This window comes from Notothenia coriiceps, unplaced genomic scaffold (assembly GCF_000735185.1).
Source record: "Notothenia coriiceps isolate Sejong01 unplaced genomic scaffold, NC01 NC01_scaffold00037250, whole genome shotgun sequence".
Classification (NCBI taxonomy): domain Eukaryota; kingdom Metazoa; phylum Chordata; class Actinopteri; order Perciformes; family Nototheniidae; genus Notothenia; species Notothenia coriiceps.
The window spans coordinates 10,731,203-10,755,151 of record NW_011369951.1 but is presented as its reverse complement, the minus strand read 5'-3'; the positions used below and the strand labels follow the sequence as shown (position 1 = coordinate 10,755,151).

At 39.9% G+C, this 23,949-nt stretch overlaps 2 protein-coding genes across 3 annotated transcripts; one reads left to right on the top strand and one right to left on the bottom strand.

The window, feature by feature from the left end:
• The first annotated feature begins 589 nt into the window (after positions 1-589).
• islr2 (immunoglobulin superfamily containing leucine-rich repeat 2) lies at positions 590-3,822 on the top strand. 2 transcript variants are annotated; one of them, XM_010796269.1, is made up of 2 exons: positions 590-1,424; positions 1,569-3,822. In XM_010796269.1, the coding sequence occupies exons 1-2, from the start codon at positions 599-601 to the stop codon at positions 2,711-2,713; spliced, it is 1,971 nt and encodes a 656-aa protein (XP_010794571.1). In that variant the 5' UTR covers positions 590-598; the 3' UTR covers positions 2,714-3,822. The 2 variants fall into 2 exon arrangements, with proteins under 2 accessions (XP_010794571.1, XP_010794570.1); XM_010796268.1 differs by having other exon boundaries at positions 590-3,822.
• A 445-nt stretch (positions 3,823-4,267) lies between these two features.
• On the bottom strand, positions 4,268-19,987 carry stra6 (signaling receptor and transporter of retinol STRA6). Its single transcript, XM_010796267.1, has 18 exons — positions 19,901-19,987; positions 16,916-17,323; positions 15,602-15,668; positions 14,622-14,704; positions 13,848-13,981; positions 13,125-13,291; positions 12,243-12,368; positions 11,456-11,523; positions 10,562-10,641; positions 10,402-10,463; positions 10,079-10,241; positions 9,397-9,472; positions 8,831-8,964; positions 8,072-8,189; positions 7,655-7,756; positions 7,383-7,546; positions 6,667-6,804; positions 4,268-5,279 (listed from the first exon to the last, which is right to left on the bottom strand). Exons 2-18 carry the CDS (start codon positions 16,984-16,986, stop codon positions 5,041-5,043), a joined length of 1,992 nt encoding a protein of 663 aa, XP_010794569.1. The 5' UTR covers positions 16,987-17,323; positions 19,901-19,987; the 3' UTR covers positions 4,268-5,040.
• Between the last annotated feature and the right edge of the window lie 3,962 nt (positions 19,988-23,949).

Sequence of the window (23,949 nt, the reverse complement as noted above, 5' to 3'; positions counted from 1 at the left end):
GAAGTAGGACCAGACAAGACACAAAGAGGAAAACATTTTTTTTTAAAAGGTGGAAAATGAAAACATAAATCCAAAACCATGACAGAATCACAAGGACAGATGCCCTTGTGATAATGAGAGCAAAATACCAGCTGTGCAGATTGATAATGTTAATTTAGCAATTTAACTTTAATTTCTTAAAGTCAAATGGTTTTGATTCAATGCAAAAATTCAATGTTTTATCACCATTAATATTGCCAGTATATCCGCAACGGATGGTGAAGGCGCGCTGAGAGAACACCTTTCCCTGAAATTGCTGCAAACATGATACACAGCATATGTGCATGTGTGCTTTAAAAAGTGAACATGCCGTTTTTTTGCAATGCATGGTGCCCTGTAATTTAAAAAATAAACTTTGCATGTGATCATCAGTATCAGATTGTAAGACATCAGCAGTTTATTTGTCTTTGGTTGTTTTTGTTTTCAGTGTCAGATGGATATTAGATATAAATGCTTTCCCATTGCATGTCCGCTGGTGTAATGGACATAATGGAGCTTATGTTCTTGCCTTCTAAAAATGTGCCTAATGTGTGATAATTGATGCTTGCAGGTGCAGAAAATGGCGGGACGGCTCCTTCAGCTCCTCGCCTTGTGGACTATAGTGGTCGGCGTTGTGCAGTGCTGTCCAGAGCTCTGCAGCTGCCAGGATAAATTTGCCCACCAGTTTGCTGACTGTGCTTACAAAGACCTGCTGGTGGTCCCCCTGGGTCTGCCCTCCAACGTTACCACCGTGAGCCTTTCTGCCAATAAAATCAAAATACTGAAAAGTAAAAGCTTCATCAATATCACGCAGGTCACCTCTCTCTGGCTGGCCCACAATGAGATAGTTACCATAGAAACGGACACCTTGGCCGCCCTCGTCCAGCTCCGCAACCTGGACATCAGCTACAACAAAATTGTGAACTTTCCGTGGCAGGATCTGCTCAACCTTACAGCCCTGCAGCTTCTCAAAATGAACAACAATGAGATGCTGAGCCTTCCTAAGGACGCCTTCTCCACTCTCAAAGACCTGAGGTCGCTGCGCATCAACAACAACAAGTTCACCACCATCGTGCAGGGCACCTTTCATGCTCTCACCTCCATGTCACACCTTCAGATTTTTAACAACCCCTTCACATGCTCCTGCAGCCTGGAGTGGCTGAGGGATTGGATTCTGACAACAAAGATTTCTGTCCCAGAGCCAAATTTAGTTTCATGCGAGGCCCCTGAACACCTGAAGGGCACAATGGTTACATTGATTCCCAAACTGGATTGCAAAGCCCCCACTGTCAAAATCTCCTACGAGCCCAACATTGAGAACACTGAGCTCTACGAGGGTTCAATGGTTATCTTAAATTGTGAGGCACTAGGCAGCCCCACACCACAGGTCAGCTGGGAGGTCACTGCAGGAAATCAGAATAATTTGTTCCCCTTGCCCTCTACTGGAGAGGCAAATGATGTGCCAATTAATGATAAAACGACCAACAATCGTTTCCTCATCTTTAGAAACGGCTCTCTCATCATCCCTCACATGAGCAAAAAAGAAGATGGGAATTACAGCTGCTCTGCGGTGAATGATTTAGGTAAGGCAGAGAGCGGTGTTAAACTGGCTATGACAGGCACCCCGAAAAGTGGCAGCGATTCAACGGTGGACAAGATCCGTCCATCTGTAAAAAAGCCAGAGCCCAAGATGTCCAAAACTAATGACATAAACTGGACCAAGCCTGACGAAAAGACAAAGGGCGGTGCTGACTCATCAGACAAAAATGCTGTGACGGGGCAGGGCGATGGCTCAAAGAACCCCAACTTTGCAAGCAAGTGTGGCGTGAGAGAAAGCAGTGAATACATCACTAACCACGCCTTCAACCTGAGCTTGGATGACCTGAAGCAGTACACGTTTGATTTTGGTGTTATTGCATTAGAAGTGTCGGAGACAGAGGCCAAAGTGCAGCTGAATCCCCTGCAGCTTCCCAGCAGCAAATCTAACCTTCATCTGAGCCACACTGAAAACCAGGAAACAGTCAATAAAGAAGCCATCGGGCTGTTACAGTCCTCGACCAGTAAAACCACACTGGACATGCTGTACCTCTGTGTAAATACAGGCAATGGACACTCCATGGTTCAGTGGTCCAATATAGAGGAGGGGGTTAACGCCTACCGCTTCCATGGTTTACAGCCTGGCACCAATTACACACTTTGTCTGACTTATGGGGGACAGGACTGCCAAGTCCAAGTAGTGTTCACAACCAGGAAGAAGATCCCCTCCCTGCTCATCATTGTGGTTGTCAGCATTTTCCTACTGGGCCTGGCCACTGTTCCGTTACTGGGGGCCACCTGCTGCCATTTGTTGTACAAATACCAAGGGAAGACCTACAAGCTGATCATGAAGGCTCAGAATCCGGACCAGATGGAGAAACAAATGACTGGAGATTTTGATCCCAGGGCGTCTTTTGTGGAGTCAGAGAAAACCTTCGACCCCAGCGAGTTAGGAGAGGGGGAGGGGGAGGCCGATGGGGAGGACGGAGACGGAGAGGCTGATGGGAGCGTGGTGACGTCCATCCCCGGATCCTCATCCAAAACCAACCCGGAGGAGTTTGAGGTGGGCTCGGAGTACAGTGACAGGTTACCGCTGGGGGCAGAGGCAGTCAACATCTCGGAGGAGATCAACGGGAACTACAAGCAGCCCAGCCGCTGAGCTCTGCGAGTACACTGTAACATATTTTACTTTAAGTAGCCTTACATCCAAGCAGGTAACTCACCCACCATTTATTCACGTGAACAACGATGGCTTATCATGCATAAAAAAGGTGGATCTTGTAAAAAAATTTACCTCAGAAAGTAGTCCGTCGATCACCTGAGATTGTGATTTGATTCATGTGGCATTTGTAGTCTACTGTACGGTTAAAATAAGCAACACGTTTACAATACAAGCACATATTTCTACAGTTTATAAGATCTTGAAACTGACAGGAAAGCAGCAAAAATGTTCTCTTTCTGCAGGACAGTGACACACGGGCAATATTGTGCACACGTCGAGGTGCGGAGTTTGCCGGAGTTACGCGTAACTGAAAGGAGAAACAGATATTGAATCACCGTTTTGGAGATTACAAAAACAAAAAGTGCCATATGTTTTAAAGCGATTTAAAAAAAACTCACACCTGGGGCCAATTGCTCTTTCTTAACTGGGTCTGATGTGGATGAGAAAGAAATCTCATAGTTACCATCTCCTCAGGTGTCGCCACTCCGGCTCCGCTTTACGCATCCAGTCGCAGATTTGGATGAAGATGTTTCATTAAATGATGCTAGCTCACACATGGGTGTCGGTGCTGATTTGCCCACTATCATGTGAGTCCAAAAATGAAAATATCACTCTTAACTGTGTTGTGCTTCACGGGAAATCCCATGTTATATACCAACAAAATGTTGTTTGACGTAATGTAAGGCTTTAAAAATGTGCGACTTTAACCTCTTCATCCACGGGTGCTTGCTATCCTCTCGCTTTTTACAATTAACGTGTCCATGGCATGTCACACGTATTTCCTTGTGTGGTTTTTATTAGTGTAGTGTAGAGGACTTTAGATGTTACTGTCTAACTGTGATGTAAAGCCATGTGAATTTAAATTATTATTTTTTTTACGGTAAGTTTCTATGAAGCCTCAACGAAAGGGCGCACTGACTGTCTTGTAATTGGATATAGTGAGTTTTTGTGAACTGTTGTAAAACGAAACTAAAAACAAAATCCGTGACCTTTCAAGATTTTTTGATATCATTTTATGTAAGTGGAATTAATAAAACATGAAACTATACCGACTATTTTCCTGATTTGTCTTGGACCTTGCGGATTATTTCAAGAAATAAATAATCTATTATTTAATGTAGGCCTTTCTGAAATAATAATTGTTTTAAAAAAAATACAATCTATACCAGCAGTTAGATTTAAAAACGATTCAGCCCGGTTAATTGAATTGTTGTGCGTTTTTTCTTTCGTGCTTTTTTTTTTAAATCATACGATCTGGTTTCAGGTCTGTCATATTTGTTTGATCAAATATAAAACAATAGACAGGCTTTTGAAGAGTGTTGAAGAAAGAGGTAAAAAGAAAAACTGCTGCGTTTGAAATCGGAGATCAACACAAAGCCTCCCTTTGTCTTCACTTTGGCCCTGTACAGTTCATTTCGCAACACAAAGCATCATCCGTACACCATGCATTTAAATCAACCTGCCAGAAACACATATTTCAATAAAAAGAGAACCTTTTGTTTGGCATTTATTTTCACAGTAATCAGAAGGACAATTCGGCTGTTCGTATTTTCAGTCGCCGTTTTATATTTAGATGTAGAGAAATAACGATGTAAAGTTGTAGAATATCAGAAACCATAAAAGACAACAATAAGAAAACGCTGTTAGCAGCAAGTGGATTTGGATTTAAATATCTACAAATAAAACAGAAAAACAAACACTTTAATTAGTCTGGTAGTTCCTATTCCACAGGTTATTTAATTGCACCAAATGTGTACAATTGGGAAACAAAGGAATGTATTACCCTGTTTTGAAAAGAGCTCATTATGTAAATTCATAAATAGTTAAATGTTCTACATATTAATACTCTCTGAAAAAAGGGACGCTTCATTGAAATGCATGTCTGTGTGTTCAGTCTGGGCGACTACAAATCTGAATTATCTGCAGTATATGATAAAACCGGAATTATGTGATTAACCTACAGGTTGAAACACAAAGCAAACAAGTGCTCTCCCAAAATAAGCACACAAACGTGTTGAGAATGGCACATAATGAGTGTGTTTGGACGAGATCAGTCAGCCACACAGGCTTTCCTATCAGACTGGAGAGACATACACATCAGGGGAACATGAAGAGCACAAAGTGGAAACACAATCTCCAGACAGGAAAGGCTTGATTGATTTCTCTAAATGTGGCGCTGAATTGTAATAAGTGCACTTATTTCGGTGTCGAATTAGCCCAAAAACCAGAAGACTTGGTACCTATCCTTAGGGTCACATTTGTGTTTAGTTGCTGGCAGCCGCCTCCGTCTCCTTGGCTGCTGCCTCCTTTTTGCTCCCGTCCTTGGCACTGCGGTTGAGGCTCCCATTCAGAAAGCTCTCAGTGGTCTGACGCTGGAAGTGCTTCCTGGTGCCCACCAGGGAGGGGTTGTTGACCAGTGTGTAGAGGAGCTGCCAGTGCCTGCGGGCCCTCTTTGCAGTGGACACTTTGTGCTGTTTCTTCTCCTGATTGACCAGCTGGATCCCTGAGGATATTTAAACATCATGATAGCACCTATGGTATGTCACGTATAAGCCCTATAAGATTTGTTTTTATCTTTTCTAAAATGGAACAGTACTTGGAGGCCACCAAGGACCAACTAGAAACTACAGAGAGAGTAATAATAGAAAGCAATCATATTCTAATCCTCTAAGCATAGTGGGAGCATATGGGCATGCCATTAACACTGAAAGCTTAAGCCCCTTGGGCCACATGAATACGAAACAGGCAATTATCATAGCTCATCTGTGTAATCAGCTACGCGAGAACTAATGTCTGTAATACAATAGATTATTTCTGATAATGCATTGTTCTTTGGATGCAAACAACAACTCCACTGCACATGTGTAATTGGACTCAGCTGTGTAGAGCTGAATTCCACAACAACAAATGAAGGCTGATGCATTTTCCTGCTAATTGGTCACTATAATGTATGTCTTCTCGTCACCACACGTGTAGGCGACTATCACTTCCTGTTTGAGCCCATACCATCACTGAAGATCAGCAACCAGCCTTAATGTAGCTATTTATATTTGTGTATAAATTACATAAATGATACATTGGGGGATTATCATGTATAATGGGGACCTATAGGACTCTACTGTCTCTTGTAGACAGAGGCCAAGGGCTCAGTGAGTGTGGGCACGCTGTGAAGGACAGCTGATTAGTTTATGACAGATCTGATTGAGACCAGCAGCAGGACTGTAAATTATTCCACACAAGACTCAATTTGCTCCTGACATATTAAATCACAACGGCTAAGCTTTCATTTCTTCTGTGCGTGCAAAACAGTGTGATGATCTGATTATGTGTTACAGTGACCTGCCACTGAATTCTAAACCTCTCTGGAGAAATTAAAACCTTAATATCAATGTAAATCTACCGTTTATCTCCAAAGCAAAGGGCTGGCAATATTCTAAATTTGAGTATTTGTCATGAAGAAGACCAAATCCAACAATGAGGTTATCCTTCAACAAGAATTGCCTGTGTGTTCTTTTAGAACAATAAACATCGACACTGTAGTATATTTAAAATGAACTCCCCGTGAAGCTTCCTGCTGCTGTTTATAGGCATTAAAGCACCAAATGTTAATACCAATTGAAAATATTTTCAAACAAATGCACTATTTACATATGTTGCAGGAACGTCTGCTTAAAACCACAACTGTTTTGGAAACCAACCCTTTTTAAAAAAAACGATATACAGTATGTGTGACCAGTTTTTTTAGGAACGTTGCTTTTGGTCTATTCATGGGTTTCGTTGATAATAAGAACAACTCAATTATTATTATCTTAAGTTATGAATACACTGAATGCATTGTGATTCGAATCATTAGCACTCAGGAAAAGTCTGTATGGTTTGGTGCTACAGACCCTCTTCAGCGTCCCGTGCCCTCTGTGGAGAACTACTCTCCTGGCCCCCGGCCTGCAGCAGCATCCCGCAGAAGGCCTTCATCACCGGGTGGGACTGGCTCACCTCTATCTTCAGATAATGAGCATAGCAGCGGTAGGCTGTGGACAGACACAGGAGGGAGGGGGGGGCGGTTACTCTGACTGGGCAAAAGCAATAAACACATGGGACTGCACCCCATGTAGGCTTTGAGGCAATCACACATAATAGGCCATAGAATCACACCTTTTTTTCTTTTTAAACCACCTGCTTTTCCTGACAACAGATGTCTTAAATCTGCAGCCATTTCAGAGATCGGTGTGCAATTACAGTCCCGTGCACTGCACACAGATATCATACAAGCTGCAGTGAGCTGCTGGAAGGGGAAAGTGGAAAGGATACGCATTTCTGGCCTGTAAGTGGGATCAGTGAAAGTGCATTTGCTCATAGTAAATTGCTTCTCTTTAAGCCTCCACAGTGAGAAACAACCACAGTGGCATATACAAGGGTAAAAGCATAATGCTAATACCAGTGAATATGTTAACATCGTGTGTCTGAGAGTAAAAAGGAAACATGTAGGAACATAAACAATAAAACCGATTTGAATGCAGATGATATTAAATGTGACACTTTGACCTGGTCAGCTAACCAGACAGTGACATCATGATGACCATCTGTACCTTGGCAGTGTCCCTCTCACCTGGGTCAAACGCCTCCACGTTGCGGTTAAGGAGACTGATATCCATGCGCCCCATGTGTACGATGTTGAACAGGGCTGTGATGATGATGCGCCACACTGCCAGCAGCACCCCGATCAGAACATTGACAGGAAACAGCAGGTACGTCAGCAGGAACAAATTGCCCCTGTAACACAGGATAGGTTAAACATACCGGACCAGACTGCAATTAAAAACCATAAAACAACTGAACAAGAGAGAATACATAGCAGCAACAACAAGTATAGTGACTCACCGGTTGTGTAAGTCTCGTGTGCCTGCAATTTTTTTGATGAAGCAAAACCTGCCAGTGAGATGTTGAATCAGCACAGCCAAGACAATCATCAGCCAAAAGGGCCTAAAGGGAGACAAATCAACCATTAGACATCTCTTAATAAATAACGATGTTATTGTAGGTTAAAAAACGTTTTTCAACCCACAGAACAATATATGACTAAAAGCCTTTTCTGTGCACCATACAGGTATCATGTTATTGTTGTTGATTTAAACAGTTTTAGGTTTCAAATGTTCAAGAACTAACTAGCATTAACCAACATGCATTTTTTAGGTTAAGTCAAATAGAACTGAAACTGAAATAATTTGACAACAGCGTGTTGTACTACCTTAGTCATGCAGTCGGTGGACAGAGAGTGAGAAATGTGACGACACTCACCACATGCTCAACAGGATCTGAAAAAGGATCAGATTCTCTCCGTGCAGTATCGGCATGATGATGAGGAAGACGGCGACCAGAAGGCAGAGGAAGAACACCATGGTTTGGATGATCATGCCTGCAGAGAGGAGATCAGAGCTTTATGGCCTCAACGCTTACACCCTGTCCAGCATCCAACAGATCTACACTGCATACCCCTTCACCCCCATATCACTGCGAAAGGAGGGGTGGGCAATAATAATAATAATAATAATAATTTCTCTTGGAAACCTCAAGAACAGATATTGAGAAGTATCCATTCATTAACCACAAATAAAATCCTAAAAATATTCAAAGCTTAGTTTATGTTGATGGTACTGATTTGTGACCTGATAACTGAGTGATATTAATGTCATGATGTTTTTAAAATGGACTGGCTGAGGCTACCTGACCAAAGTGAATCATTTAAAAAATATCTTCTCTGTTTAGTGGTTAATATGTAAAGTAGAGTACAAAAAGAGATCTAAGGTTTAAAAGCAAAACAACATTTAAAAAAAAAAAAAAATGCTGGAAATATCTTTTGAAATCCTCATCACAATCTCTATCATTTATTTCTTTGCTTATAATATATACTCATTTTATTTTTGCCTTTAACCGTTTACTGATGCTATTTGATATTGCATCTCTTTCGCTTCTGTAACACTAACACTCTCCCCGCAGTGGGGCTAATAAAGGATTACTTATCTTATGTTATCTATACTAATACATGTGTAACTGTACCGAGGAAAACGTGAGCTGCAGTGAAGCTGGTGTATCCCATCCAACAGACCAGCGCTGGCCGTGAAGCCCTGATGCTTCTCTGGCAGTTGTAAACATTGTAGATATCTCCTCTGTACAGCCCCTTCAGGTTCGACCTACAGACGCAAAGACACAATCAAGACAATGAAACACTATGCAAAACACTCAATAAATAAATAAATCAATAAATGCACAAATTGAGTAGTAAATTGAGGAGGTAATTTAGCATGGGATGCAGCCGAAATCCAATTCAATACTCGACATGGAAACCCATTTATTTTAATACGGCGTAATTTATGGTAATGGCACAGTATTTCATTTCTTATCTTAATAGCCATTTTCAATTCTAGCGGCAGTTAACACTGAGTGAATGCTAGTCTGTCTCTCTGGATGATTAGTACTCTATTATGTTTTAATAACTCCTCTGTGAACCATAATGTTGTCATGAAGGAACCAGAATGAGAATCATGCTCATGATGCTTGGACGTTTTGGGAAGAGAATAGAAAACATAAGAAAAACACAATCATTGTCCTTTTCTCACACCTACCGATGCAGGACCATGGACCGCATGAGCATGGCCAGGCTCACCAAGCCGGAGAGGGTCATCGCCGAGATAAAGCACACTGCAGGACAGAGAGCACACAACGAACAGGTTGTTAAGTGTGGGAGGAAGTCATTAATTGACAATTAGCATGGCAAATATATGTGCAACAAGCATTAGAGAACGATTATGTTAATGTTACGAGACACTAATGTGGCGTTAGGTTAACAGTAAGGTTCATTATTTGTTTAGCACATTACAGATACAAACCATTTCAAAGTGTTTTACATAAGCATTAACACACAATAAAATAAGCAAAACGTTAAGACACTTCATAAAGAGATAAAAGGTAGTTCAATAGAGTTGTAAATACAGTTGAAGCTGCAAGACGTGCAGAAGTGTAAAAATGAGATGTTGTTAAATGACCCTATGGTAAAAAGAAAGGTTTTTAGCTTCGATATATAAAGAGTAATGTCTAAAGGGTTAGGGCAGACTTCAGCAGATCTGGAAGTTTGTTCCAGATCTGCAGAGCATAAACACTCAAAGCTACATTTACATCTTTTGTTCTTACACTGGTAATAATGTGTACCCATGTATTGTGGTCCCAAACCATTCAGCGTGACTATACAAGCTTGTGTATATTCTGGATATTTCATACGACTAATTGGGTGTGTCTGGTTTCACTCACCTTCTACACACCACATGTAATGTGTAACTATTCTAACCACTTCAAGTTTGTCTGGAGACAGCATAATCTTGAAGCCAGCTAAAACGTTGGCGATGTCTTCATCGATTCCTGAGCGGGCGGTCTGGAGAGGAGGCACCACGGCCGAGATCAGAAGAAGACCCACCTACAAAAAAAGCAAAAAAAGTAATTAATTAACAAATGGAAATTATATTATTATTTGGATCATCACCTGCTGATTAGCTGACAAGCAGGTGAATACAGTGTGTAGCTAAAGGTGTCTACTGACAGACTTTCTTTATGATAATTGTAGATATTGCACTTACCTGATACAGGGTAATAAATGACACCACGCAAGATATAGCCAACTTCAGAGGAAAACGGAAAGCTGTTTGGAAAAGAAAAAAAGTTTTTTCTTTACATTTCACAAGACATAAGACCTTGAACATGACCAGCCGTAACACAAGAGCAAAATGACATGCTTACCTTCCTCTGGTGTATAAATGTATGACTTCACGGCATCAATTATCCTTTGATGGAGCTTTGGCGTTTCAGTGCTGGATGTGCTGAGGTGAAAGGTAGACAGAGAAACACATTTACACTAAACTGCAATGAATTCATGGGATTAAGAAACTAGCGAATAAACGAGACGGTTTATCCACCAAGCTCAAATACATAAAATATATATTTTAAAAAGAAGAAGCAAGCATTCTTAACAAATGGAGGAAAAATTGATAATTTATTTGGATTTAATTCATCATAAATCTCAGCATGACACATTGGTCATTTGCATTGACTATGTGAGGAAACAATTTGTTTTACAAACAGGACAGCCATCTATTTCCTGTGGATAGTCTTCCTTCCACACTATCATTGATCATTCTATTGTAATAAATATAGTTCGCATTTCATTTTCTAAGAAATGTGTTCACTTGGATCACTAAAAATTCATTACAGAAGGATGGGCTACAATAAAGGCAGGGAGTTATTTCATCCTCTTTAAAATGATATTATTTCACACCCTTCAAACTGCTAACATGGGTTTGAAACAATATAATACATGTTGGTTGTAACAAGGATTTGAGCACATTTATAGGTGTTTAGTAGGCTTGCCTCTTGCTATTAGAAATCTGCACTAGAAACAATGTCTACCAGAGCCGTGACAAACGTGCCCTTAATCTCTCAAGCTTCCAGATTCATTAAAAAGTAACATGCAGCTAAACAAGTTCTGTTCATCCGAGTCTTTAGTTTTAGGAAAATAGTTGCCACTGCTGCTGTGATTAAAGGCTCGATGTATTTACAAAAATGTTTAGTCGAAGGATAAACATAACATAACATAATAATAATATGCGTCACTGAAAACAGATAAAAAATTCTCACCTGATTTTGGTAGGCTTCTTCTTAAGGATTTTCTTCACATAGTCGTTATAGTAACTGCTGCTGAGATCCTAAGAAATGGAAACCATGTTAAAAAACAATTAAAGTAAATAGTAAGAAGGTTAAGTTAGTTGGGCAAAGCATAGTGTATTTGGGTTAGGATTGCTTCAAACTGTTAAACTCCTTTGAACATATAAGGCATTTGGCACTGTACAAACCTAAACATAACTTTTGAATTTAACATGAGGAAAAAGCATTGCTAACAAACTAAGCCTCTTTAAGATAAGTGTCTGTGTCTGTGCAGATTTATGGTGTCAGGTACGTTGGTGTGGGGTGTGGGGTGTAGCAGAGAAAGAGGGGGGAGTCTGTTAAACTCGAGGCAATCGCCTCACCCCCTCTTCCCACCCATACAGAGATTAGCATCAAATAAACACAGCATTGTTTTTGCCTTGTGAGACAACAAGGCAGCCTTTTCATAATCTGATCAAGAAAATAACGTAAACCAATTACATCAAATGTACCTAAAATGATTATACTTGCATGCTGCGTTGGACTTCACATTTTCCCTCAGCCTAGACTGCATGAGCACAGTAAGCCCCTTGATTAACAGGCGGCTTTCATAAGTTCCACACGTGCACAGATTCAGAAGAAATGTGCGTCACAGGGAGGGTTTTTTAATAGTTCAGGCCTACGTGGAAGTTGACTACTTATGAATCAACGTAGACACAGGCCAAACAATTAGTGCCATAAGGGCTGTTCAACCAATGTGAAGCAGGCATGGCAAACTTACCTCTGTTGCGTTGTTCTTTTCCGTGCCCTGCAAGCCCTTGAATAGGAAAAGGGGATACTGGAAACTAAGGAATGCCAGGCAAGCAATCTGGGGCAGGCTGGAGAACAGGGAGTAGTGTTTGTGTATCTGCAAAGGAATAAAAGACGACTTTAAATCACCAAGCAACTTGTTTTGAGAGTTTCGCAGTGACACAGTAAAACTACATGTTGGATTGACTAAGACAGGGGAACACATGGCTTTGTTTGTTGTGGTGGGAGTCTGCATATTGGCCAAATGGGATCCCAACAACAACACACACATCTGAAAACTTTATTGATCTATTCATTATGGTTTAGGGCCATAGAAAATAATGTCATCTACTAGCAGGCACATTTTCTTCATGTTAAGAAAGGTATATTATATGTTATTATATATATATAACGTTAATTAAAATATATTCTTTTGTCTGTATGTCAAGCTTAGTCATGCAGATCAGCTCAGATGCTGATGATGTGTTCCAGCTACGGTGGGCTCATCGTCACTGTTTAGCAAAAGACTGGATGTCTCTTTTACTGACACACACTAAACTGATTAACTGTGACAAAGCTTCTAGATTAAGTCCAACAGACAGGGGAACAAATTGTTTAGAGTCGTAAACATTCATGCACAGAAAACCTAAACAATGTGGATCTTGCACTTAATCTGGGATAGGGTAAGGTTAACCATGAATCCACGAATTCCTGTGTAAAGCCTGATATTCATCTTTTCAAATCACATCTCTTACTTCAGACCAGCTTTAATTAATGAGACAAGGAAACAACTCATACAGATGACAAAAAAATGACGATTAATCCAATGACAATGTAGAAAATCCTCATGAATCTCTCGCTGTCTCATGCTTACCAGAGGTGTTCTCGGACAGTCTATTTTCTGCCAGACCAGAACACCAAAGTGCGTCCAGGACAAGAGGCTACCAAGAACATAGCCAACTTTATTATGCAAAGTGCCACATGCCAGGAGAGGGTAGTATAGTGCGGGGTAGTAGAAGATTCCCAGGATCACCCAGTTCTCTGCAAACAGAACAAAAGGTGTGTGAAGACACACAGCATCAAAGCAATATAACTGATTTGGTATTTACTAAAACAAGGGACACAAGATTGAAACTTTGACAAATAATTCTGCTTCGCTGTTAAGATTAATAAACCTTTTCTTAGAAATGTGTGTGGTAGTGACTATAAGATTGAGATAAGAATTAAGATCTAACTCTGCTGAACCTTGTACTGTTTGGGGATTGTGTAAAGTAGAAAGGAACAAACTCTTTCTAGTCAATTCTTATGTAATGTCAATTCAGAAAAAAAGCCTCTGGAGCTAAGTTAAAAACAACAGGGTCACGTGGAAACAAACTAATCCAATTACATAACAGATATTTTACAAAATAACCAAAAATGTGTACGCATTTGAGGGTCTAATATTATAACAGACCCTTTCTTTTATCTACTTGAGTAAAATAAGGGCAGTGCATCATCATAACTACTAAGGTAAACATTAAAAAGTGGCTATAGAAGATTTACAGTCTGTGTAAAAAGTGAATAAAGAAAGGCTGATGCTAGAGAAGAACCTCCTCACGTTTATTCTCCGTGTCTGTTGTGAAGGGGAGGGGGTTTGGCGATATGATCAGGCCCCACAGTTTGCACAGCAGCACTCCAAACACAGCCACTGCAAGGCCCTTGTGCTGCGTATGATCCAGGAAGTTGACCGGACTGTGAAATCAAGCGGCAGGTATTTAGAGCCCACACGTTACCCGCCTCACATTTGGATGAAACGGTTACTGAACAGAGATGAAACACATTTCAAAAAAGTTTGAGATTAGAAACGGCAAACTAACATCCTGACTTAAAGATTTTCTACCTTCCAGGTTGTTCTTGACATCCGTTAATGTCATTAAAGTGAAATTAACTACATGACTTGCTTGAGATAGGAAAATACATCAGAGTTTTCCACCTCAACTAATCCAAGAAAGGTTCACAGATGAATGATCTCATCAGCGCCCACCTCCAAAAAACACAATTTACACATTCACACCTAGAAGTGACCCTTTATGACCACTGTTTTATCTTTTGGCCACTGAGCAGATTAAAGGGGTAATTCCTGGAGGTTGTACCAGCCAGTCAAAAGATTTAAGAAGGGCCCCAATGCTTTGAAATGTTTTCCTTGCTGTTGTGTTAAAGGTTTTTTGGGAAAAGCTAATGGTTCTTATTGCAACATCTATGTTTCTATATTGTTTCTCTTCTGATGTAAATGCTATAGCTTCAACAGTATTCATTCTTTATTCTGAATGTTTACTCACATTTAACCATGGTGTTCATTGTCATTAAAGAACAAAGAGATATAGAGCCTCACCTGAGTAAACCTGGGAGTCCTTTCTGTCTGTCGCCCACTTTCCGGTGTCTGGCTAAGATTGCTAGGATCAGCATGACCACGAGCTAAGAGGAGAAGATACATCAGTTAGCATTATGTGCAGAGTAGCATGCAGCGGTGGGCTCCGCAGGGGGCAAGCATCACTCTGCTTCTCACTCAAAATGAGTTGATGCCACAAAAGGCCAAACTCCAATGTCTCATTAGTGCTCCCCATGGATGTGGTCTGAATGAATTGTCATCAGTCAGGATCACTGACCAGGGAGAGCTCAATGACCTATCGTGACCTGTGACATATTCAGGAAACACAAGGATAGGAAGACCCCCGTGCTCTAAATTGGACCATCTTTGAAACAGACATCAGAAGAAGGAAGTGAAGGAAGGAAGTGCATACCAAGAAACATCATTAGGAAACACGGCTTGATTATTTGTAATGCTAAGCAAAATGGTTACGATAAGGAACATTAGTAGAACTCATAATGGTGAGTGAGTGAGGAAAATGTACCATTATGGCCATAGAGCTACATATATCGCTTAATTATATTATACATTCATATTTGAGATGTATTAATTGATGTCTATGATATAACTCTAAATGACTTGGAGAGCAACTTTATTATACTGCATATATAATAGTCTGCATTAAAGAGGATAGACATATTCAATTATTTCGATTTCAATCTACACCTGAATCTGGATCAAAACCCCTGAACAAGAGCCCTTCAATTCATTGAATTATATAATATTTTTTTAGAGATATCTAGCTAACTATTAGCCAAGCAAACTTTGAGAACTGACAACATTAGACAGGATTGACTATGACAGCCAAACCTTGCATAGCTTTGTTACAGGAAAGAAAACAATCATCTCTCATAAAACATGTTTTATGTCTGTCAAGGTGTAATATAATATTAATCACACTGTGAAGGAATGAGTGTGAGGTTGCAACAGGAAATCAGACTTACAGATATCGCAGTGATGCAAATGTGGTAGAGCCTGTCATCAGCAGTAGGGTCACATGGAGGGATTATTCTAAAAAAAGGAACAAAAAACTCACACATGATGAAAACAATCAAACTTTAGATTTGAGGATTTGAGTCACTGAGCAGACCCACACCTCACTAAACCTTGCACACGTCACTGTGAGGACTATTTGCGGCTGGAAACTTTGTGGCTGAAATCCTTCAGCAGAGATTTGCATTTAAACGGATTTGTATCAGCGTGACACAGGAAAACAACAAATGCCAATGTTCACGTTCTTCCTGTACACTAGAAGAGCTGGAATGCCTGGTCATGGGGTAGTAATTACAAATCTGAAAATCAGAGGAGGCTTTTCAAAGCTGGGGGACTTAGAGTATTAATACATAAAACTATATACAGTGTATGGTTCCTGATAATACCAGTTGCTTTTCTTCAGTATTTTACCTGTCCAACCGATGTGTGAAATTGTAGCTCAGAGAGCAGATTGTTTGTAAATGAATTAAGGAAATGTCAAGATTTCTTGAGTCAGAGCCAACTGTTGAGGAATCAGAGCAGGATATAAAAAATCAGCTAGCTAAAATAAAGTGTGCTACAGTAGTGGCAACATGAAAGCTTTTCAACCAAAACTCAACAGTCTTTTCATTTACAGGCAGATATTTATTAGCTCAACATGGAGGCTAATGATAAATTACACGTGTTAGATCGGTCATACTTGTGTCATATTACTCATCTGAGGCCATTATTGAGTACTAATATTCTTTCTATTTAACAGTCTGTGCCATTGTATATATAGTAATGCAATGTAGGTGTAAGAAACACCCTAAAAATAACTAGAAATACTGCCCTGTTGCATTGTGGGATGGGCCACGAGCAAAGGATGATGCCTGCATCAGCTTTGGGTTTTATGTCCCATTATGCTGTTGTACCACATCTTTAATTTTTGTGGGTGAAAAAAATGCAGTAAAACATTTATAAAAAGTGAGTTGTTTTGGGTTGAAAACACTTATTTTGTTTATACTGTCTAACTTTTTGGGGAAAAAACTGACATAAAGTGCATTCTTGAGGCATCATAATGAGACACGCTGGTACTGTGTGCCAAGTTGCCATCTTCTATCCCAATGAGAGCTGTTAAGTTGGTAAGACTTTGAAACTTTTGAGAAAAACCTAAATATGGACACACTGATTTTTACATGATAGTAAGTTGTAGACAAACAACTAAAGCGTACAAAACTAAGTGGATATTTCTTTCTAAAAGCATTAATCATAAGTCTACTGAAAGACTATAAGAAAGTACTCACTCTGCTTCAATTTTGGATGGCACAGGACCCAAGTCTGGGTACTCATAGTCCAGGAATTCATTCTTATCCATTGTTTCTCTTTTTTAAACAGGTCTAAAGTCTTAAAAGGGAGGTTGAAGACCTGTTAACCAGGATATCTCAGGCGACACACCGCTAAGATCCCCTTGAATGGAGAGATAAAATGTCCCGAGTCCCACGTCGGACTCTGTCGTTGCAACAGAGGCTTCCTTGCTTCCCTGTGTTTGGTGTCGTCTCACTCTGGCTCTGTTACTCTCCCTCACAGGCGGTTTTCAGGTGCCCTCGTCCCACGGTGGAGCTGAGAGTAATGTGACAGGTCCTTGCTGCAGCGTGCTGCCACAACCCTGCAAAGGCCCTTTTTCAGCTGAGGGTAACCAACACACTGGGATCCTGGGGAGAGAGTGAGAGGGGGGCAGTGTGTGAAAGGAGGGAAAATGTTGAGATCTGGGCAGCCAATCTGGAGGGCCACCTGCGGCTTACTGGGATTACATCTACTTTTGGGGTTGTGTTATTGGACCTGTGGCTGATGGCGGAAGGGGTCAGACGTGCAGTTATAAAACTCCAGCTAGGGTTGTGTGGGAAGCTGGGAGTGATGGGCCTTTTCCATCGGGCCGGTGTTCCGGTGATAACAGGGAAATCTCATGATGTTCCTCATAGTCATGGATCACTTTTTGTGAAAGGCCAAATGGAGCCAAACAATGGAAGAAGTTTAAAGGACAGGCAGTGACACTTCAACACAACTCTGTATCTTCAGACTGATAAGGATCAAGGAAGGGTTTATTCAACCCAGTATTTTGTCTATAGCAGGTCAATTAAGATAAAGATGTTCAAGGGCATGTTCACGTGAAAATAGTTTTTAAAACCAGATCTTTTATGTTCATTTTTCTTTTTTTTCATATGTTAGGGTCCTTATCCGAAATGTGACAACAGGTGATTTCCAGATAGCAACACAAGTAATCCTGTGAACAACTGATAAAGATCATACACAGATAATGAGAACTGTAAATCTAAATTTCTATGCGGATATGAGGACATGATATGTGAATGAGCTGGATTTAACAATAGGTGCAGTCACAATGCCCCGAGGGAAGAAATGTCAACCAAGCCTTTTTTTCCCCATTCCTGTGGTGTCAGCTTATAAAACACAAACAATATCCCACAATAATCATCGACAACTCTCCATTGTATGGACCTAAAAAGGAGTATGATGACTACAGTATTTAATCATTGCAGCTGTCTCAATCATAATAAATGTAATTCATTCATTATCATGTAAAGATAAACAATCCAAATGTCCTAAGATTCCAGTTTATGAGGATTTGCAGATTTTGCAACCTTTTTGGTTTCAACAGTTACAAATTATTGGAGTTTGTTAACATGTCTTATGTCAGTGTGACCCAGCTGTTCTCATCCTTGGATCTTGGCCTGAGCAGAAACCCAGCTCTTGAGTCATGACAAATCTCTGTTATATTATTAATCACAGTCCAGCAGCACATTGTTCACCAACATTTTTTTTTTTCTTGGGTTAATTTTACATATTTTTGATAAGCAGTTATTTTCCTATTGAACCCAAGAAAATGTATGAGATGAAACAGTCATAAAGTCTGGCAAGATTATCACAAAGAGCCTCCAACGTTAGTAAAGCACAAGAATGTGAGTGCTAATCAGACAGGATGAGGTCAAGGGTCATTGCAACACCTACAGTAGCTCAAGTAATTTTCTATAAGCAACAAGTTAAATAAGGCATCAGCCAATGCAATGACATTCCTATGTTTTTATATGCACAAATATATACACAGAGGGCTGTACATATCTATAATAAGTCTGCAGAGATTCCTGCATTCAGCTGCAGCCGGGTGAGACTAAATCCGTTTTGCAACACTGCCTCCATGTCAGCATACACTCATTATGCCGGGATTACAGTCACACAACTTTAAAAAAACAACACAACTTTCCTCCTAACACTCCTGAGAAAACAGTTTCTCAAGCATAGTAAGCCACCAAATCAAATGTGTTCCCAAAGAAAAAGCAGCCCTGCAAAAAAAAGGGTCACTGAACAAAGAATGCTTTGAACAGTTATAATTACATCAGAGAGCCGCACTTTGATTTAACCAGACAGTTTACTTGTCTCAGGTTTAGGAAGTCGGCTTTAAAGCCTTCTGGTTGGAAATATATTAAGCATGAGCCTTGTGAAAACAAATATAATTGATTTACTAATCCATTGCTAACTATTCAAACAGAAACACCATCAACGGTGACAAGTCAAGCACACACAAAGAAGATAAAAGTTTAAGAGACCCAGTTAAGACATACCTCAGTGCTTAACAAATATATTAAGACAATATCAAATATAATGCAGATATAAAAAATGCTAACTCTCCCTAAAAGGTTTTATCCCACCCCTCCATGACTATTAGTAGGCCTACTGCTAAAACAACTACATTTTCGGTAGATTCGCTCTTTTCATACTGACTTTAATTCACTGTGAGGAACGCAAACGCTTCTTAGGGAAATCCCTTTTTGTCATACATTGAAACAGTTGTCTGTTAAATGATTGAATTAAATGCCACTTAATTTTATTCGCAGACATTATTTTACTTCCCACAGCTGAGCATGCTGTCTCTGTGGAGGCAGCTGCAGCTGGGTCCTCTGGATTTTGTTTCACACAGAAATCGTGGACACATTTCCTCTCTTTGAAGCTGAGTTTGATCTTCTGACAACAAAGAGACTTTCAGCCTGAGAGCCACGGCAGGTAACTGAGTCACCTGTGCCTCTGTTTCTCGTGGAGGCCTGCAGGACTATAGGACGCTGCGAATTAAATGTGTATTTTACGCGTAGCTATATGATTGACCGACGCGCACTTCCGGAGGGAAACATACAGCATGGATGTTTTACTGTAAGTTTATTTTTAATATGAGCACCACAGGCTAATCAGTTTTCTGCACTTTGTGATGCTAGGCTACTTACCGACCGCCTGCAGGTGTGCTGCAGCGCCATGTGGGCGTGCAAGGTGGAGTGAAGTCAAAGCAGGACTGCAAGCACCAGCAGTTCGTTTTATCAAGCGCCAAAACTAAAATACTGAGTCAAGGCTGCATTTCAGGCCTACTTGACCATTTCTAAAACTAACTACCCCAAACATGCACACTAAAGCATACAAGATGCTCTATAGTTGAACATCTTACCTTGTGCTCTCCTGGCTTGGGGAACTTAAAATGAGTTGAGTTTAAATCTCTTTCCACTTTACATCCACCTCAGAGGAGATCAATATTCCCATATAGAAACAACAATCTCAAGTGCAACTTCTCTTTTTTTTCGGACACTTCAAATGCAGTATGGTTGGGACTTTGACCCATCTCTATCTTGTTGTTTATGAACCATAACCGTTCTGCTGCAAGCTAACTGAGGAATCAGTGTTGTGAAACATGTAGAGGTGACTAATGGGTTCAAGTTTTATGCAAGACTAAGAAAACTGGATTTTTGTAATGCATGATTTATGAGATTTTAAGCAAAACTTTTTTTTTGTATGACAAATATTATAGGCTTGTGAAATCATCTATCAAGTTATGCTGTGAATATTATTTGTACTCGATGAACTTTGTGACAACCTGCTGGTTTTTATTGCTCTGTTGACATTTCAGGTCAAAGAGGGGATTGTTCCTGCCATAATTGCATCGACAAAGAAAACATTGACTTTATATACTGACACATAATTCTGATTTTACTGGAGTTTTTTTACAACAAGGGATTCGCACCATGGTGGAATATAAGAAGGCTGAGAACGTGACTCTAAAGTTCAACAATGGAACATTTCTGGTACACACTGTGCAACCTTCTGGTGGAGACTTCTTTAAGCCCAATTCTTGATGCACTGAACATCATTGTGCAGACCAGCATGGGTTAGGTTTGCACCATCACAAAAAACTGATTTGTCCTTATCTTTATCATAATTTCTTTGATTTTAAGATTCCTTTATTTACATGTGTTTGTGTTTCTTCTGTTCTGTAAGAAGAGGAATCATCATCTGAATGCAGAAGCTGTGCTTGTGAGGGGATCAGATCAAGAGGTCGATGTTCGAGCTGGTGAGAAAACTATTTTGGCTTTACTGCAACTGTCTATTAAGCTGTTAACAAATAACATTAAGACACAGCTAAAACACAGCTGTGAGTTTCACAACAAAACTCACAATCTCATTCCCTCAAATCCAGTTCCAGTAATAGTGAGCAGTAAAAATGTCGCTCTTAAAATTGACATCATTATATCAACAATTTGTTCACATTGGTCTCCTGCAATAGCATTTTATACTGTCTCATTAGTGCAACAGTGTCTCTATTCAAATTAGATTCTGTTTACGTTCATCGTAACACAACAATTTGTATTTTAGGATTTACCCTTAGGGGTTACAGAGCTGGTGTGTCCAATAGTTTGAATCTAAGACCTGTTTGTTATTCTTCTCTTTTTCTAGCTTCCTGCCAGGGACACTGGAGTAGGAATCTCAAGTGCAAGCTTTTATCCGTTATCAAGAGTTCCTCCACACAGCAACCAAAGATCACCTTCTCATGACTTACTTAAGTGAGTACATCCTATTGCTGTTTCCCAGCATTTCGGTATATGGACTCAACATAACTCTTGAGGAAGCTAAGTACCATGAGGAAAAACACATCATCATTGTTATTAACCAGCTGACTCCGGTTTCTCTTTTGAAAACTGAGTTAGCAATCCGCCAACACAGCTTTCTTTATTCAGAGAACAATGAAATAGTCTAATAGACATTATTAGAACTATACTTCAGAGCTTGTAATAGTTTTCAAAAAGCAGTCAAGCTTTGATTTAAGATGGAAGTGTATCTGCTTTGAAATCCTGGCATTTCATTGTTGGTCAAGTCAATTCAAATTGAGTAATATCGAGAACTATTGCCTCAGTACTATTAAATCATGCCTGCTGAAGGCCTCCTGGGTGCAGGGGGCTAATTACTGTGGATATTTTTCTCCGGCTCAGTCTGCTGCACTGCCTCTGTCATAATCAATGAGCCTTGTAACACTCAATTAGATCATAATTGGATTTGCGTGTGTTCGAGGTGGAAGAAAATCTACATTTGAGCGGACATGAAAGAACTGCTTATCTCTGTTGACAGCTATGATGAAGTTGAATTGCGTCGGCCAGTTGTACATTTCAGTACAATTTCAGTCAGTGTAAGCATATTCCAGCACGCCCCATCCCGCTCTACACATTTGGCTTGGTTTAAAAACAGCTTAGATTTACATCAGGATGTTTAATTCATAATTTACACTTTGGCACAGGGCCATGGGTAAATATGAGTCCATGTGTACTGTTTACATTGTTGTTTACATTCTAGTTTAGATGGGATAGTATGACATTTAAATGTAACTGTACATTTATACACGAAAATCACAACTGTGTTGTCGTTTTCAAGATGAAGAGAGATCTAAATTCTTCTCACTTTTGGTGTAGGATCTACAATGAAGTTGCATATAAGAGGCTGAAACCGATTTCAGACATATTTGTTGTAAAAATGTTTAAGTTCAGGCCTTTGGGAGCGGGTTTTCAGTTGACTGACATCTGAGGCCCGGTGTTGCTAGGAGACATGCTGTCAACTTCTAATGCTTTACTGACTAATACAAGAAACACTTTTTTCAACAAGCCCATACTATATTAATTATGTACTGATAAAGATTTGTAAAATCTGACTATTTGTCCACATTTGACAGCTCCCTGTGTCCTGTAAAGTTTTTTAATCCGATGAGAGAGTTGGAAGTTTATAATGGATAAAGTAAGTGGATGAAGCAACTGTTTTGTGACTCGTTGGTTTGTGGAACACAGTTTTGAAACCTCGATATTGGCCATTTTTGCTGTTGCTTTTGGTGTCGTTGGTTTTTGAATGTTGACATCTTGTTATTTTGAATAAAAAAAAAAATAAAGGGTAATTTTCCTGATAGCCATTGTCAGTTGGAACCAAAACATCACCCTTCTTAAAGAAGCAATATGAAGGTGGAGCTTCATAGGCAAACAAATAAATGATCTACATTTTGGGGAATTACAATGTTGGCATAAACAGCAATACAGTTAATACTGTTTTTTTAGGTCCAGATAGCGCTCTGACTTCTAATGGATTTTAATAATCTGTGGTAGATATTGCATTTTGACATCCAAAGTTGATTGAATTTAAACGAGCACTAGAAAAAAAAGGAAATCAATTTCAGTCCCACAGGTCGTTTCTGTTTTGATATATTGCTGTTATTGTAGTAGGCCGGGGAGTGAAAGATTTATTTCCCAGCTTATGAGCACGGAGAATGGGATGTTATATCTAAGGAGCCTGTGACAAGTACAAATCTTCCTGATAGTTATTAAAGTGGTCATGATCACTTTGCCGCAGACACGCCGGTGTGCAGCGCTCAGTCCGTCACGTTCCTGCTGCGACCGCCTGACAGGCCACCTGGATTTATGGCGCTGAGGCAGGGTCGTGTTTGAGTTTCTGTGTAATAATCCTCTTTATATAACCGCTCGGAGAACCTTGGCAAACACACGGCACACACTCAAGAATTTGATTTGATTTTCATGATCTGTTTATCTTAGAAGACAGTTAACATCAAATGTTTTACAGGATAAATACTTACTAGACATCACAACTGTGTGTTATCTGACTTGCCGGTTTTTTTTTTTTTTAATGTGTATAAATAGTGGTGGACAAATATTAACTAGTACAATATAATGCAAGGAAATTACAAATGAACCGATACTTCCGTGACAGTTTCCCCAAAACCGAACCATTTAAGCTTTACAAGGATGCAATTCATTTTGTGGCTGTTATAAAATTGTACTGGTGTATTTAAATAACTGTTTATCTGGTTTATGTTACTGTATCATACTCTGTAGTGAGATAAACAGCATGACACACAGTTTGTAAAGGAACCAGAGCAAGGATTCTCTCTGCTTGTGTNCTACATGCTACCACTGGCTCAGATAATGAAGAATAACAAAATAAGTTACCATAGCTATGC

Coding starts and splice junctions, on each gene's coding strand:
- islr2 (XM_010796268.1), top strand. CDS start 599: ATGGCGGGACGGCTCCTTCAGCTCCTCGCCTTGTGGACTATAGTGGTC.
- stra6 (XM_010796267.1), bottom strand. CDS start 16,986: ATGGATAAGAATGAATTCCTGGACTATGAGTACCCAGACTTGGGTCCT. Junction 10,242..10,401: donor CATTTATTACCCTGTATCAG/GTAAGTGCAATA, acceptor CTTTTTTTGTAG/GTGGGTCTTCTTCTGATCTC. Junction 8,190..8,830: donor TGCAGCTCACGTTTTCCTCG/GTACAGTTACAC, acceptor TCCTCTCTGCAG/GCATGATCATCCAAACCATG.